This window comes from Carettochelys insculpta, chromosome 9 (genome assembly GCF_033958435.1).
Source record: "Carettochelys insculpta isolate YL-2023 chromosome 9, ASM3395843v1, whole genome shotgun sequence".
Classification (NCBI taxonomy): domain Eukaryota; kingdom Metazoa; phylum Chordata; order Testudines; family Carettochelyidae; genus Carettochelys; species Carettochelys insculpta.
Genome location: NC_134145.1, coordinates 8,422,746 through 8,441,276, shown reverse-complemented (window position 1 = coordinate 8,441,276; position 18,531 = coordinate 8,422,746). Strand labels below are relative to the sequence as shown.

Below are 18,531 nucleotides of genomic sequence, written 5' to 3'. Positions count from 1 at the left end.
TCCATTCACTTATTTGTACCACCTCTGTTCATTGTTATTTTACCAGTCTCTTTTCTTAATTACATAGGTCCTGCCATTGAGCTGGAAAAAGGAAAACCAGAATCGATTGAGCCTGAGCCTGAGATACAGAAAACTTTCAGTGAGGAAGCAAATACATCAACATATTATCCCGCCCCCGTTCCAGTAATGGACAAATATATTCTCGAGAACGGAAAGGTATTTGAAACTAAAATCTTTATAAATAGTCTTCAAATGTTCTTTAGTTTGCTTTCATACCAACTTCAATGCATTATAGTAGTGGTCACCAACCTTTTTACACATGAAATCACTTTTTGAGTGTAAGATCAATTCCACTCACTTTCTCCAGGCTGGGACAGGGAGTTGAAGTATAGAAGGTGGTGCAGGGTGGAGCTGAGGGGTTCAGAGTGTGGCAGGTGGGTCCTGGTCTCAGCCTGGGGCAAGGGGTTTTGCAGCAGTGAGGGGAGCAAGCTCTGGAGGCTATTTGGATATAGGAGGAGGCTCCTGGCTGGGCCAGAGTATTGGGGTGCAGGAGAGGGTGAGAGGTGTAGGCCCTGGGATGGAGCTTTGGTGCAGGAGCAGGTGCAAGGTATATGCTCCCAACTCAGAGTTGCTTGCCACAGGCAGCACAGTGGGGCAGTCAGCTGCCTTCCTGCCCTGGTCCCATGCCACTCCCTGGGCATAAGGGGCTGGCGACAGGCATAAGAGGCGCTTTTTGCCATCGGGGCACGTGCACACGGCCTCTTTACAGGCGGTACCACCCTCAGCTGAGACCGAGCTCTTGTGTGGTTATGCTAATGAGGCATGTGACTATGCTAATGAGTAGCCATTTGCAATATCGAGGCTGCTCATTAGCATGGAACCTGTGGAGAAAGCCGTGCTGTATAGACCCAGCCTGTGCGTGCCTCCAAAGCTTATGTCTATGGAGTTGGTTTGAAATGATAGAAATAGCTACAAACATAGTAAGTGGTTCTTTTTTTCTTTTATTCAAATTATCATCAGGATGAACCACCACTGTGTTTTGTGATCTGTTACCATAAAATTCTGTTTCTAAATTCACAGCCATTTTGAGTTTATAATACAGCTACAGAAAGGCATGCATCTGTGCAGGTCAAAAGTTCTAGAGCAATGTGACCTCATAAGTAACTCAGCCAATTACCTCCTTTACTCTACAGCGAACTTAAATGTGACAGCTTCACTGGCTATATGAGGGAAACTGGATTTTGACAACAGCCATCTGCACAAAACACAAAACTCTCCATGCACTCCTCTTTATGCACAGATCAGCACAACCACCCACCCACGCCCTACAATCAGGACACAATATCCCCATGCACACCTCAGCACAACATATATGTTTCATGCACTATGTGTACAAATTCATATCTCTCTGCCAGCAAAACATAAACTGTTCAGGTGCACAGTCAGCACACACAATAAGAACAAACATCATTTAGAATGTTTGCTGAATCTGCATGAGTCAATGGAAGTTCTTAGCCAATTTCAACTTTTTTACCTTTATGGATTTATGAGCTACACCCATTGATAGTATGTGGTTGCAGGTACTGATTGCCAAAAGACCATTATATAAATGCGTACTGTACTTGAAACTAATAATTGGTGATAAGAATGATCAATGCTATTTTGAAGTGAATTCACATAGCAAATATATAGAAAAGGACACAATGAATGAATTTGTTTCCATAAATCCTCAGATACTACGCAAAGCTCAGCAGATCTCCGTTTCTGGGATGTATTTGCAGTTAGTGCACAATTGGATAACCATCCAGAGAGCAATGTCTACATCAGCTTCCATCGGGCTTCATTTAGCTACTGAATGTTATTTAACATAGTTAGAGTGTCAGAAAAACAGAACGTTCCATTCTTATTGCCTGTGTCAAGCAGCACATGCAGCAGCAGCACATTGAGAATAGTAAGAACTATATCACATACACTGAAGCACAGTAACACCTATTTTTTTTATTAATCTAGATCTTAAGTGTTGCATAATTATATCACATTTGCAACTGCAGCAGTCTCCTAAGTTACTGGTTTGGCTGTCCTTTGAGATGCCCATGGCATCACAGGATCATCTTTACATGTTGGGTATCTACCTTTATATCTGGGGTTAAGAATGTTCACAAGAAAATGAGGCAGAGTTAGTGTTTAATCCATTTGTTTCTTTACTGCCTGTAGTTTAGTTTAAATTTCTGGTGAGGTATTTTTTCATCCATGTCTCTGGAAGTGCTTTCCAAATTTCAGCAGCATCAGCAGTGCTGCAGTAATTTCTCTGAAATTGTTTAAGGCTCTGGATAATAGGTTTCAGCATATTGAGCATATCTTCTACGTTCCTCTTTAATCCAATGTTAAATACTTTGGATGAGATACTTTCATCTATTTAATCACGGTTTTCGCCACAAAATGTTATGAAAATGGGCCAGTTCTTAATAAATTGTTCAAAGCAACCATCCACAGAATTCCAGCGAACATTTTGAGGGCGAATTAGTTTGAATCTTCATGCTCTTTTCAGTGAAGCTGAAGGAAAATGGTTGTTATGGAAGTATTTTTTGACTTCAGCAACGTTTTCTTTTATTCCAGGGTAAGAGGTACTTAAGTCTTTGATAAAAGATGCATTAAATGGGCATTGCAGCCATATGTTATTAAGGAACATACTTCCATTTCTCCTGTCTTCTTATCTTTGCCATGTTTACAGCATTCTCTTTGACAAAACTGCACACATGACAGTTGAATTTTTGTTCACAATAATTTATTGTAATAAGTTGATTACAGCTTTCACTGCCATTTCTTTTAAATATTCTGATGTGTGAGCATTTCCTGATGTTATCTGTTGTTTCTGAAAGATATGCAACCTCATCTTCAGTTGTCACACAGGCACATATAACTGAATCATTGTGTACATTGCTCCACCCATGAAGTCTTACACGGGTAGATACCACTGAGTGTTTCTTTCACACTGTTCATGTTCCTTCTCTCATATACCACATGTAGCAATCTTCCACCAATATCTGCTCTACCAGGTGAAGTATAGCCTTGTCATAAGGATTCAACCATGATAGGAAAGGTGTTTATCGTTACTGATGCAAAAAGGAGAATTTGTGGCACAAATGAAACCAGCAGTCTTTTCATCTATGGTGTTTGCTCATCCTTACTGCAAATCCATCTGTGCTGGTGTTTTTCCAGGATGATTGAAACCTTTTGCTTGCTCCTGATACTTTAGTACTGATACACTGCTGCCTAAAGTAGCAATAGAATACTCTGAATTTGTTGCAGATAGAGAGCTTTTTTTTTTTTTACGCTTAAATGGGATCCTGGAAAAAAAAAGTTCTTCTCATTGCATTATTCAGTTAATGATTTACATTTTTTCAGCAAGGATACAAATCTGATTCCACGTTGCCAGTAATCTAAGACTGACTGTGCTTAGAGTGCAGTTAATTTGGAGTAAGTCCCATTGAACTCACTGACGTCTGTTTTTTGAGAAAACTACTATGGAGAAGCTGAGTTATGCTGAAGTAAAATAGGGAATAGACTTGCAGTATCACCATTATGGTTTGTGGCCATGATATTCCAAAATAGGAGACACATATTATGTAATATAAAATAAGAAAATGACAATGGCAACTGGCAATGCAAGATTTCTCTTAATACAGTTTTCTTTATTGTGTTCTTGAATGATAAATTCTAAGCCTATTTAACTAATTAAACAAGCCATAAGAATTCATTAAGCTATACTTTTTTTTCTGTAGCAACATCCAACATAGCAAACGCTTTGTGGATTTACTTTTCAGATCAGTTATATTTAAAAGGTATCAAAAGTCTTGAAGAATGATGCATGACAAAGCAAATTATGTAAGTCACTAACCACTTGAGCTGCTTGACCATTTTCACATCTTCATCCACTTCATTTTCACCCAATAATTTTTCTTATGGTGGTTTATTCTTGAAACTAGGCCCTGCAATGTCTTGAACTGCTTACACTTTCTCCTTTCTTTATGCAGGGAACTAATTTCTTCAGAATATTCCAAGATAAGGTCTCTCTTACACCCGGAAGCCAGGACAGTTTTTCCATGACAAAAGTGTGTCTGGGGGCAGGGCAATATAGAAGGCTGTGTACATGCTAAATAATGTCTTCTTTTTTCTTTCCAGTCCACCCTACTGTTCCTTTCTGGGTTGCCTCCATCCTGTCTTATATATTGTCTCTATATCTTTAAGACAGTGTCCTAATTAACTCCTCTGTCTTGCGTGGCCAAGGTCCACCACCATATAAGCACAGAACAAAAGCAATCCTGTCTGGCTTGTGTCTTTCTTTGTACATGTTACTTTTTAGTTTTCTGAGAAACAGAAAAAGAAGGCCCAGGACTTTCTTGAAACAAGAGCTTGCAGGTTGGCTGTACAGACTAGAGCCATTAATTCTTTTCTATGAGACTGAGCGTGTATGTGTAGCATGTTTTGTGATATTTAATTATAACTGTTATTTTTAAAGGAGAAATTTAAGTTTTTTTATGAATGAATTTAGAAAAAATTTAAAATCCAATTTAGACAAAAAAAGTCCATTTTTAATTTTTTTAAACAAATCATTGAGTTGTATCCACCCTGTCATTGGGTCTTCCATGGTTTGTCCCTATGGCCATTCACGAAGTCCAATTGAACCCTTTGGGGGTATTAAAGAGTCCAATAAGTAAAAGATCTGTTTGCTCTTGCTGGAGTCTTCAGTCCCATCTTTGGAACCTTTAAAGTTCAGCCTTTTTGTTCAGGCTTACAGATAAACAACATCTTCCTCCTGGGGTGTATACCACTTCACCTGTGGCCATTAGGAGAACCTGAGCCCACCCGCTATTTCAGGGACTCTGTTTATAGCGGCTGTATACTTTTTGATTAATTTTGTTCTGCTTTGTATTTTTCCACCTGGGACATTTAGCTTCATCCTTATCTCAGGTCCTCTCTCTCTATTCAAAGCCAACTAGGCAAAGTCAATCATCAAACAGACTGGTTGTTCTTTAAATCCCTTTGGCCAGAGAGGAGCACCTTTCTTTGCCCCACTCTGCTTCAGGCTAGGATTGCAGGACTGCTAAAGACAGGCAGTTCCTTTTATTTGGGTCACCAGGGCCTTGCTTGGCTTTTGGTTGCCTTTTTAGATTTTGGAGGAACAAGCCTTTATGGTTTCCAAAACAGCCACGGTGGAGACGCATTTGTATCTAAGGTTGGAGGAACTACTTTTGATATGATTTTTCTTTCAGCTTGCTGCTAGTCAAAACGTGTGTGGTAGGACTTCACAGTTCCCAGCAGAGAGCCACAAAGAGAAGCCATCACAGACACTGTTATAATAAAACTGGTTTTCAGGCCATAATGTACAATCCCATATCAGGAAAAGTTCCATTTGAAGTCTTTAGCTGTGTCTACACTAGCGCTTTCCTTTCGGAAGAGGCATGGTAATGAGGGATTTTGGCTGATGCTAATGAGGTGCTGCCATGAATATGTAATGCATCATTAGCATAATGGTGGTCATGTGCGATTCGAAAGTGCTACTTTCGAAATGCATGCTGCCCATATGTAGACGGGGGCCTTTTAAAAGGAACCCCCGGACTTTGAAAGCCCCTCCTTCCCATTTGGTTTTGGGAAAAAGGGGCCTTCAAAGTCGGGGGGTCCTTTCAGAAGGCCCTCATCTACATGGGTGTTTGACTGAATAGTGTTTGAGATTGGACGTGCAAAATTTTAAAATGTCTATGCCAATTTTCAGTGAACTTAATGAGACTTTGCACACAAGAAGTCACTCATTTGTGTGTGAAGTGTCAGTGCAGATCTTTCTTTACATGAATAACAAGGTTTTAGATAAATTTTTTTTCCCCACGTTTCATGTTCAGTTAACTATTAGACTGCTTTCCTTTTTCGATGATGAGGTGAAATCACTTATCGTTTAAAAAGTAAAATTTACACAGTAAATCTCATTTTTTGTGAAAACTGAAATTGGGTATCACAGTACTTGTGTCCATGATTTTTTCTCCAGTCCCCCTCCATTTAGGATTTTATATGTTTGAAAATTCTAAGGATGGAAGCTCCCCTCTTCCTTTCTTGTTCTTTTTACAGTATTGCAGAAATATTGTTGCATTTCTCCATAATAGTAGTTCAGATCTAGCCATGAACGATGGAATTCGAGGTTTTGTGAAGCTTGCAGACTATCTTTTGGGTTCAGAGTGTTACTGATCAATTGAAGCAGTGAAATCCCCATTCATCTCACTAACGTCCACCCTTCTAATTTAAATATAGAGGCCTAATCCAGCTCCACTTGAAGTAGGCATGGGCTTTGTCTCAGACTTCAGTGGAACCAGAATTTGGCCTATACTGTGCTAACTTCTTCCACCATTTCCCAAAGTGTGATTTGAGTGAATTGTGTTCTCCTAGCAAAAGCAATCCTGTGCTATGTACTAAGAAAAAATTTCCTTGCCCCCCAAATTAGGCTTGTAGAAGTGATTAGCTTGAATACTGTTCATATTAAATTATAATTTTTCTCTGTCCTATTTCTGGTGCTTTTATCATAGTCTTTCAGGAGAGAGACTATGGGGAAAAAATATTAAGAAGAGTGAGAGCTCTGGAAAAACAAAGAGGAAAGTGAAACACAAAATGTAAGAGTTTGACTTAGTTACTGACCTGCAGTGTCAGAAAGGATTCAAAGTTAGGCAAACTGGGTTTGCATGGTCTTAATTTACTATTATTATAGTACCTAATACTAGTATTTGTGCAGTACTTGGTCACTGTTGTGTGCTGCATACATAAATGAAAACTTACTTTTTATTTTATTATTACCTTCTAGGTCCATCTTGGCAGTGGAATCTGGGTAGATGAGGAGAAATGGCACCAGCTGCAAGTAACACAAGGAGATTCAAAGTATACAAAAAACCTAGCGGTAATGATTTGGGGAACAGATGTTCTCAAGAACAGAAGCGTCACAGGAGTTGCAACCAAAAAAAAGAAAGATGCCGTTCCCAAGCCACCTCTCTCACCTCACAAATTAAGCATTGTCAGAGGTGGGTTACATGAAAACTAGGTTCCTGCTGTGGAGTTTAAACATTAATCAGAGAGGTGAAAAATGCTTCTATCTACCTTGTGTAAAATTTAATCCACTAACATCAATAATAAAGTTTACTATTGCAACAGAAACTGTACCCCTCTCCAGACCAGAAAGTTTACAGCCATAGCTGGACACAGTGCCGTTCTCTGAGGATCCAGTGCTATGAGAGATCATTGATGGGGATTCAGGGTACTCATCATGTCAAAAGAGGCATTTGCAGGTCAGGTTCCAAATGAGCTTTACAGACAGCTCTCTTTGATGGAATTTATGATAACTTACTGGTGTTCTGTAATTCACGTATCACTCCTGATAAACAGTGGAATAACTTTCCAGCATTGTAGTTATTCATGGGGAGAAGACGGTTCATTTCTCCCACCTCTTAGACACAGCAGCCATTATAACAATGTCTGTAAAAATGTGTCTGTTTTTAGAAGGGGATATAACAACTGGAAAGCAATTTCTCTACCTAAGGTGGAGTTTGAGTGAGAAATGTTGACCAGTGATCCTAAGTGAGCCAGAGGGATTGTCATATGATCTTTAGTGACCACAAGCAAGTATCCTATTTGCAAGCTGCTGAAAGAGTCAGAACAGTGTTTGTCCACTATTTTAAGTGACTGGTAGAGTTCCGTTTTTTGTATCATGTTTGCATTTTACACAGTCACTTGTACTAGTCATCTCTGGTTCTACAGAGTGTTCTCTCAAGTAGCACTGAGCTAAATTCTCAAGAAATTTTTACCAAGATTGGTGTGTTGTTTTGCCTCCTAAAACTTTTTCTGCAATTTGAGCAGGATATTATTCTAAGTTGCTGTGTAGAGTTCCTGCAAGCTCTTAAATAGCCACTGTATTCCAACTCAAAAGTGGGTGTATTTTGGAAGCAGGATATAGTATTTCTGTATGTATAAATTATAAAATGATCTAATTTCCAAGTCCCTCATCCCAGTTCACTCCTGTAAATAGTTATACTCATTTCTTGTGCCTTGTCCTTTAATTGGATTATAAGAATCTTTGGGTAGGGGACCATGCTTTCTTCCGTTTGTTCAGTGCCTTGCTAATGGGGCTCCGTTTCTGGGTGATGACTCTTGGCACAACCACAGCGCCATAGTAAAACAGTGACATAATATCCTGGTTGTAGCGAAACTACTGAGTAGTTCTGACTGTCACCCACCAGCTTCTACTAGCAATAATTGGGTAAATTTTTCTAAGAGAAATGAGTGGTCACATAAACAAAATAATTGTTCCTGAAGGCAAAATAATTGTTCCTGAAGATGATTAAAGCAAGCTTTATAGGTAACTGATTATAGGATCTGTAGTTATGGTTGTTGGCTATTACTTAGGCCTCGTCTACATTACCAAGTTTGTCACCAAAAACTGCCTTTTGTTGACTAGAAAGTGCGTACAAACTATGATGCAACTTTTGTCAGGAAAATGCCTGGTTTTGGCAACAGAATACTTCCACCCCAATGGACTTTTGTCTTTTCCTTATACATTTGTACTGATTAAGAGCCAATGTAGACACCACACTTTTATCACTTTATTTGACCTCCAGGATGTGTTCCACAATGCCCATCTTGACTGCTCTGGTCAGCAGTTTGAATTCCACTGCCCTTACAGCTAAGTAAACAACCATTCGCCCCTTTTCAAATCCTGGGAAACTTTGAAATTCTGTTTCCTGCTGGCTCGTCATGAGAGTTCTCATCGCATCTTCCAGATGACAATGGCAGGTTATCACACCAAATGCCCTCCCACTTGGACTACTGCAGAGCTGCTGGATCTGATCAGTTTGTGGGGAGAGGAGGCTGTGCAGTTTCAGCTGCACTTCAGCCATAGGTACCGGGATCCCTATAGCCACATTTCTTGAAGCTTGTACAAAAAGGCTATGGTCAGGACATGCTGCACTACAGAGTGAAAGTAAAGAAGCTAAGGCAGGCGTACCATAAGGCAAGGGAGGCAAACCATCTCTCTGATGTTCCATCTAAAACCTGCCAGTTCTGTATGAAGTTGGATGCTGTCCTTGGTGGTAAACCCATCTCCATTGCCCAGAGCCCTGTGGATACTTCAGAGGGTTCCAGAGTGACAGAATGAGGACCTAACTCAGAGGACAAAGTTACTGATGAAGAAGTGGAATTAGATGATGATGTGCCTCTTCCAGCACAGTCGCCTGGTGGGACAGGCAGCCAGGAACTCTTCTCCACTCCAGAGGTGTCTAGCTGGTCTCAGCAGTTGCTGTTTGGGGAGCAAGAAGCAGGAGATGAGATGCCTGGTAAGTGGTAGTGGTTTGTGTAGTGCAAAGATGGCTTTGGGATATGGAAATGTGTGAGGCTGGTTGTGTTTCTGGGAGCTATACATTTCCCTGTGTAGCTAATCGTTATGGTGAAACATAATGGTGTTGATGCATGTCAAGATTTTCCAGGAGTAGTTAGAGTTCTCCAGGAAAGTTTCCTGGAGGTACTCGTTAATCCTCTGCCACAGGTTCCATAGCAGTGCAGCTTTGTTCCTTCCCCCCTTGTATTACATTTTCCTATTTCATTTTTTTAATGACTTGGGCAGGGACCAAAGGGGCATATGGGTGAGCTGCCTAAGGAGCAAGACAGAAGCCACAATCATGGATATATACTCGTTTCCCTATTTACCTTTAGCAATGAGATACCTACTAGAATGCCTGCCCCCCACCTAATTTTTCCCTAGAATGCTGCATTGTGACCCTTGCAAAGAGTGTGTGCTCTTTTCTCTATATGGAGCATTGCCCCAGGTAATGGTGAGCACTCAGCATACTTTAGATATTCACAAAAATGTGTGCCTAGCTACAGTCAATGTAAACATGACTGCAGTGTAGCAAAAGATGTATTTATCCAAAATGTTTCAATTCTGTGCATGAGTTTAACAATCCTGCTTCTGTGCATTGTCTCATGTGCTTCACCAGATGTGGCCTTCAGGAACACCCCATGCACCCCAACCTCTGACAACTAAGAAAGCATCCAAGAAGCATGAAAAATGATGTGTTCTGGGTGGCTCAGCAGTGCTCCAGTGCAGAAAGTAGGGAACACAAGGAGTGATGGAAAGCCAAACAGCAGGACAGAAAAGAGAATTACTCGTTTAAGGACGCAACTGAGTGGCTGATGAAAGAAATGGAAGAGCAAATGTAGATGCTGATGTCCTCAGTGCTTCAAACTGAGCAGATCCGCTTGACCACCTTTGCAGCACGTTTAGAACTCTTTTTCCATGCCCCACAAACTCTGCCTGCATGCTCCTTTCCACTTTCCAGGACTTCTTGGTTTCCTCTTCACTGCACCCCCTCAGATAAATCTCACTGTAATAACTGGACCTATGCACAATTGTGAAAAATCTGCCCTTCCTGCATTCCTCCTTTCCCACCAAGCATCTGTGTGTTTTTGGGTGTACTGTTTCTTTTGCAATAAAAGGAAAGTTTTGTAATGATAAATCATCTTTAGTAGTTTTTACAAATTGAGATTGCAAGTACTACCGATGTATGCACAGGCATTTTAATAATTTTCTTACTCGGCTTTTAGGCCCCAATTGTCAGCATTGCCTTCTAGGAAAACAACATGGGATATCACATTGACAGTGAGCACTGGTAGTTTATATGTCTGTCAGAGATGCTTCAAAGTGCTGCCTCAAAGCATCCCTGTTGCCTCAAAGCATTGCCCTCCTCTGATAGCCCTGTAACATGGCTGCTCAAAATCAGCAGCCAGGCATTCTGCATTCCACCCTGATTTTCACCTGTAGCTTCATAGAGACTATCCAACATGCAGCACACAGCTATGACCATGGGAGTATTACTCTCATTAAGGTCTAGTGTGCCATAAAGGCACTACCAGTATGCCTTTAATTTGCCAAATGCATGCTCAGCTGTCATTCAGCACCTACTCAGCCTGTTGTTGAACCACTCCGTACTAGAGTCCAGAAATGTTCCCTTTATTTTTTCCATCTGTGTGAAGAATGAGTTTTGTTATGCACACCAAATTATTGCAATAATGTACAGATGTGCACTACCAGCAGACGAAAATCAGATATAAAATTTTTAAAAAGTTACCATAGGGATAATAACTTCAGACAGGACAGTCAGCAATTTTAGAACTCACTACTCAAATAATTAAATTTAAGCATAAGAGAGAAATAAGACATATGAAATGCATAGGCCAGTCAAAAAACCTCATACAAAAGCACTTTGAAAAAATAAAATTACAGCAGATGTAGATGTTGTTACTTCATACACTTCCTGCAATGCACAACAAAAATAATGCAAGAATGTGTGGAGAAGTAAGCGCGTAAGACTGTGTGTGAGAGAGAGAGAGAGAGAAAGATGTGGTGTTTGTGTGTGAGAAAGACAAAGACAAATGTTGCCCCTTTATGCCCATTCACAGCATGGCAGGACTCCCCAGTGGACTGCAGCCACCCTGGGCATCCTTCTGATAATCAATATTTCTAATTCTCACACTATGGCTGTCTCCACACTAGCAAAAAACGCTGAAATGGCCATACAAATGGCCATTTCGAAGTTTACTAATGAAGCACTGAAATACATATTCAGCGCCTCATTAGCATGCGGGTGGCTGCAGCACTTCGAAATTGGCGTGCTTCGCCGCCGCGCGGCTCGTCCAGACGGGGCTCCTTTTCGAAAGGACCCCGCCTACTTCGAAGTCCCCTTATTCCCATCTGCTCACAGGAATAAGGGGACTTCGGAGTAGGCGGGGTCCTTTCGAAAAGGAGCCCCCTCTGAATGAGCCGCATGGCAGCGAGCCACGTCAATTTCAAAGTGCCGCAGCCGCCCGCATGCTAATGAGGCGCTGAATATGTATTTCAGCACTTCATTAGTAAACTTCAAAATGGCCATTTGCATGGCCATTTCGAAGTTTGGGGCTAGTGTACACACGGCCTGTGTGATTCTTTTCCTTAAAACTCCAGTGTGCATACCTGGAAACAGCAGCATGATATTGAAGAAGAAGTTTATATATGCAGCATCCCTGTAAGTTCTGGATGAAGTAGAGCAGGGACTAAAACTTAAAGCATCTTTATGCCCAAAGCTTGGAGGTCTGGCTAACAGCTCTGACATGGAGCTGCAAGCCTAAAGGCAAGTCAGGTTGTTGCTCCAGTCCCAGGCAACATGGATCCAGAGTGGGAGAACACATATCCCAGGTCATATTACTCACTGAATTCCCCACCAGCTTTCTTTTTTCCCTCCTTATTTTATAGAGGACCCAACCCTTCCCCCACCAGAGGCAATTCTGTGGAGGTTACTGTCATTCTAGTGTTTACACATCAATTTACAGTGTTTCAATTAAATTATGGAATTACATATGATGGCAAAATCCAGTTCAAATGGTATAACTTCACTAAAATCCTGAGTGCTGCTTTTCTTTTCAGGCCAATGATTTGCTGCTGTACATTGCCCTTTGAATTAGATCAGTACTCAAAGCAGCCACAGCAGCAGCCACCAAGCAAGCTAATTCCATCCCACACCTGAGCCCTGTTGCATCCCATCCCCCTGCTCTGCATAGATGGGCTTTTAGGGGAGGGGGTCTCACTGAAATGAGTGCTCCCCTCCCTGCACTGCACACCAAGCCGGCGGTTCTCACGAGCAAAATAATGGGGTGGGGGAGGAGGTGAAGTGTGCAGCAGTTAATAACTTGTTGGGCAGCCACCTGGCCACGCAGCTTAGAGGGAAATTAGCTGTCCAGGTATTCTGTGTCAGGTTTCCTGATCCATAGCTGTAAGGGGTACACCAGCTCTTGCAGGACCACTATGGGCATTTCAACATTCTACACTGTAGTCTTCTGCTTTGGAAAGAAAGTTGCTGTTTGCAGCTTTCTGTACAGGCTTGTGTTCCTGAAGGTGCATGCATCATGCATCTTCCTGGACCACTCCACAGTGATATCAATGAATGATCTACAAGCACCTATAACACCATGGGAAATACCCCTTTCCATTGATATACCCTGTCAAAAGGTGATCTGTTACTGAGATTGGAATATGTGTGTCATCTGTCACCCGTCTACATTTATGGAAACCCATTTCTGCAGAATTATCACATTATTTATTTCATGCACATTTCCCAGAGTAGTGTTTCACAGTAGCAGAATGCAGTTTATTGCTGTGCACTCTTGCAGCACTATAGTCCTGATGGTTGACTTCCCACTCCAACTTGATTTTGAACCGATCACTAGTAGTTTGGAGTTGCCAGCATTCATACAGTGATTGACACCTGCTTCTCCACCAGTAAAGCTCTGCACACAGTTCCAGGAAGGTGGCTTTCTGCATCCGAAAATTCTGTAGCCACTGCTCTTCATCCCACACTTGCATGCAGCGATGATCCCACTATTCAGTGCTTGTTTCCCAAGCCCAAAAGCCCTGTCTACCGTATGCAGCTGTTCTGTGAATGCTAAAAGCAATGTAAAGTTGCTCCTATCCATATCATGTAAAATATCAGGTGCCTGCAAATCTGCTTCCAATAGGAACATCAAGATTAACTTCCCTGCCTTCACCCGAATGTCTGCATGACAGTTAACAGAGCACAGGAGAGCAGTGCAGGATCCATCCCTTCTCACGAAGATGCCAAGGCGGACAGCAAAGAAGGGCCATTGCAGAAGTGCCCTGAAAGGAAGCCAGAAGAGTGCTGGGACAGAAGGCAGTACATCCCAGGATATGGAGGCCTGTCCCAAGATGCAACACAATCTGGTCCACCTTCACACAATGCCGAACAGGAGGTGTTGATCTGGAGTGTGGGGTGGGTACCTACGGTACCTTGCTCACACTGTTGATGAGGGGGCCTCCACTGTGGTGGGCCTCCACACGAAGCGGGTCTTTGCTCATGAAAACTTATGCCTCAAAAAATCTGTTCGTCGATAGGGTGCCACAGGACTTCTCATCATTTCTGTCAACAGAGTGAGCAACCATGAACATAAAATTTAGATTTTTAATTGTCTACATCATTTTGTTAACAAAAATGGGTTGTGTAGACATGGGCTTAGCATCCCGCCCCCCACACCCCATGAAATCACTGTATGATGGCTAATGTAGAATGCGAACAGCAGATGCACTTTCAGAGCAGGGGCTACAGGTGTGTTGCCTGTGAATTTATTTACATCTCTCCTTAAGGTTTCACGCCATATAAGATGAGTGACCTTCATGGAGAAAAGTCAGTGTTCCAAAGTGTCAGCAGCCATATTCCTTCTTTCAGGCCCAAGGGTCTGCATAATTCCTATGAACAAGAGATGGGAGGGGAATGGGAAATCGTGGCAGGAAGCTAGAAATTTCCTTTAGATTCCCTGCTCAAAGAATAGTTAGCACTATCCACCTATTGCTGCAAAAGATTGGAAAGGAGGAGGGAAAGGGGGGAAACTTCTTATATTTTTAAGTACACGCAAGTGCCCAAATACTGTAGGGACAGAGCAGAATAGATGGCTGCATTAGCTAATATAAAAAGGTGAGATAAATATCTACATAGAGTAATAGAGTGTGGATTTTGTGTTTTTTAGCATAGTGATTTTTGCTAGGGAAATTTCCCTTGCAACAGAGCTTTGAAGCAGACAACAGTTTCTTATTCATGATCTCTGCCTAGTATTCGTTCACCAGTTGAGAGTTGTGGCCAGGCTAATGCATCTAAATCAGTCTCTTTTAGGTAGGCAACATGTCATCTGGTAGCACTCCCTGTGTACTGGCTTAGCATGGGGTTATTAAAGGGCTGCCCAGTGTTGCTTCTGTAGGCTGATTTGTACATACAGGCTACATCTACATTGGCCCCTCCCCTTTGAAAGGGGCATGCAAATGTTCCAGTTCCAAATGCTAAATAGTTGTTGACCATTCAGTGCCTCATTTGCATAATTATGGCCACTCGCCACGTCGAAGGTGCTGCTTTTGAAATGCAACTAGCTGTGTAGGTAAGCTATTTTTCAGAAAGAAGGGTGCCTTCAAAAGCAGCAGTTTCGACATAGCGAGTGGACGCCATTATGCAAATGAGGCACTGCATATTCATATCACTTCATTAGCATTTTTGACCTGGCACATTTGCATGCCCCTTTCAAAAGTGGCTACAGTGGCTACGTCTGCACTAGCCCAGAACTTCGAAATGGCTATGCAAATGGCCATTTTGAAGATTACTAATGAAGCACTGAAAGACATATTCAGCACCTCATTAGCATGCGGGTGGCCGCGGCACTTCAAAATTGCTGTGGCTCGCTGCCGTGTGGCTCATCCAAACAGGAGTCCTTTTTGAAAGGACCCTGGGAACTTCAAAATCCCCTTATTCCTATCAGCAGATTTCAAAGTTTCCGGGGTCCTTTTGAAAAGGATCCCTGCCTGGATGAGCCATGGCAATTTCGAAATGGTGCGGCCACCCACATGCTAATGAGGCACTGAATAGATATTTCAGCACTTCATTAGTAATCTTCGAAATTTCGAAGTCTTGGACTAATGTAGACACGGCCAGTGAGAGAGAGGAGCATATTAACCTGCTGTTAGTTGACACCCCTGTCCCACTACAGCTCTCCTTCACATCCTCCTCCTCAAGCCCTTGCTTGGAGTCCCTTACAGACACACCTGGCTCCCTCCAAGAACAGAGAGTTGTGGAGGAACTCTGGATTTATTATCATATCTTCCCCCCACCCCATCTCTGGCTCCTTGCTTGAGCTGCTCCTCTGCACTACACGCCATCCAGATCACTGCTCCCCACATCCCACCATTTTCCTTTTGCTGCAGACTCGTCCAGGTACTGCCAGCTCTAAAAGTGCTCCCTGCAAAGTTCTATTACTTATCTTATACGTCACTCTACAGGCAGTCTCCCCCAACAGACAGTTAAGCTGCTGCCTATGATTTGTGTACACAGCAGCAGAGGATTCTAGGGGGATTCTTCTTCATGCAGCAGCAGGCAGTCTGTGGGCCTGATATGTTCCTTTGACTTTCTGATTGCCATCAGAATCAATAGGGTGCTGTCAACCTTAGACTGGTCCCTGAAACTTTGAAACTGATTGACTGCCGTGTTCAAAAGTTGTCACATAGCAGAGGATTGCCATGACAATGAGTGTAGGGTCTTGCTGTGCATGGACTGTGCACCCAAACAAAGGAGTACAATTCTCACTTGTACACCTGTGCAGACACCTGAATATCAGATCTAGTTGTGTAGGAGGCAGAGGGGCTACTTGTCTACTTACTCCCTTCAGGTAGCTGGATGACAAAGAATTGGCGGAAAGCAGCTCGTGGGTCAGTGGCTAAACCAGTAGTAAATTAGGACTTGTTATAGCCCTCAGGGCAAGTGGGGCAGGAGAAGGAAGCAGCGACTGACTAATGGCTAATGGGCTATTTCTAAGTGACAGTGGCTCCTTGTGACACGTGAATTTATACAACTTACACATTTGCTTGGTGCTACAGTCTGTTTTTGTGGCAGGTCCGTTGGTCTGATGCTCCCTATTTGTTACTAATAGGTCAATGGTATATTAGGGAGGTTTCTATAGTGATGTAATATTCTGCCTTGAGCACAATGAGTCTGTGAGTGTTTCAGTTAATCCTCCCATTATTAGCTGCATGATTTCAAGTAATATTGTACTGCCTATTGGCATCCCAGCTATCAATCTGCCTGTCATTTGGTTTTATTTATTTTATAACAATCAGTGCATTTCAAATAGAGAGTCCGTAAAATTCACATTGTTTCAGACATTTTTTGCCATTTTTAGTCCCAGAATAGGTTATCTAAATATATATTGTAGAAAGACAGCTACATTAGGGTCTAATTCTAACATCTCTTATTGCTTAAAATCTCTACTTTGTAGTATATTATATAGAAGTTGTAAAAAGTCTAATGCATGAACAGTTATGAGTCTTGTTAATGCAAAATATAATATTTTATAAAACTTCTGAGCAGCTTCAAAATTAACTACAAAGCATGGATAATATTTAATGTTCATAACTTTTTAATACGATGCATTAGCAGCATTATAAAACCTGTTAATTAAGCAATAATCTCTGTAGCTTTCTAGCTTTGAAGAAATAAATGGCTGCTAAAATTGATTACTAGGTGAAGCAAAGCAGAGATTGTTTAATACATCTTGGAAGCTATTTATTACTAGTAGCCTACACAACAGTAGAGATTATTTCAGATATAAAAACAAATATCAAAATGCACACCTGATTTTAAGGAGCTGAAAGTAGAGTTCTACCTCTAATTCATTGCAGTAAATCAGATTAGATTCTGCAGCTTGCCAAGTATCATGCGGTTGGTGGAGAGTTATCTTAGCTCCCACAGTTCTCATTTATTTGGGTTTTTGTTTATTGTTTATTTATTCATATATATCTTGCAATGGATGTCTCCTATCTCCTACTTTCTCTCTTGCTAACTGCTTTTATTTAGCTAATGTCTTGTAGGTGTGACATTACTTCGAGAAAAGGGTAGTGGCCTGACAGATCATTTTCAGTAAGGGTATTCCATGTCATCTGGAAGAAAGTTCTAAAACTGTTCTGGGAGATGTGCACAAATAGGGGGGTTAAGGTTGGCACTGACGACCGAGTAGGAGTGATACCATATATGTTTGAATTTACCCCCATGTGTACTCCTGAGGCCAGTGCAGTGTCATAAATTGTGATCTTATTGTGCCTGATAGAGATTCAGATATGGCGAGTCTAAACTTCTGCCAGATAAAAGGGATCAAATCAACGAATCATAGAACTCATTTATTATATAGTAGAATACTGAATTTAAAAATATACAAGTTGCTTGTGAAGTGCTGACTCTGCTGTACCTTGAACAGATTTTAATTGCTATACTGGGTTCCAGAACAAGGCTGAATTCTTTTCTTAAAAATCATAACTGCTGTTTTCTTACTTTTTTCCCCAGAATGTTTGTATGACAGAATAGCACAAGAAACTGTGGATGAAACTGAAATTGCACAGAGACTCTCCAAAGTGAACAAGTACATCTGTGAAAAAATCATGGATATCAATAAATCATGTAAAAATGAAGAAAGGAGGGAAGCAAAGTACAATTTGCAATAAATTTTGGATTTTTAATAAAGTCTTAGTGTTTTACTTATGTCGTATTCTTCATTTATGTGGCATTCTTGCTGATGCAATTCCACTGACTGTTCGCGTGGCTCTTATTCTGCAGTACCGATGGATTTTTAAGCAGTTTTGTAAAATGCTGAGATACATAACCTGCTTTAAAGTTGCTTCGGATATAGGATCATAAAAATGTAGGACTGGAAAAGCCTCTGCAGGTTTTCTAGTCCAGTCCCCTGCATTTACGCAAAGTGGAGTAGTATTTATCCCTGACAGGAGTTTGTTTTAACAAGTTCTAGGGTTGGAGATTACTCTCCCTCCCTAGATAACTTGTTTCAGTGCTTAACTGCCCTTACAGTTCGGAAGTTTTACTTCATGTCTAATCTAAATTCCTCTTGCTGTAATTTAAGACCACTACTTGTCCTGTT

At 41.4% G+C, this 18,531-nt stretch overlaps 2 protein-coding genes across 4 annotated transcripts in view; both read left to right on the top strand.

The window, feature by feature from the left end:
• The window catches only part of BEND5 (BEN domain containing 5), a 46,286-nt gene extending 28,159 nt beyond the window's left edge, over positions 1 to 18,127 (top strand). For 2 of the 3 annotated variants that reach the window (XM_075002629.1, XM_075002627.1), the window contains 3 exons: positions 68 to 216; positions 6,845 to 7,058; positions 17,943 to 18,127. In XM_075002629.1, coding sequence (XP_074858730.1) covers positions 68 to 216; positions 6,845 to 7,058; positions 17,943 to 18,100 — 521 coding nt within the window. In that variant the 3' untranslated portion in view covers positions 18,101 to 18,127. Of the gene's footprint in view, positions 1 to 67; positions 217 to 6,844; positions 7,114 to 17,942 lie in introns of all 3 variants that reach the window. The other variant, XM_075002628.1, reaches the window with a different exon arrangement.
• Positions 1 to 18,531, top strand: part of AGBL4 (AGBL carboxypeptidase 4) — a 1,459,638-nt gene that overhangs the window by 930,721 nt on the left and 510,386 nt on the right. The gene's annotated exons all lie outside the window — the stretch shown is intronic.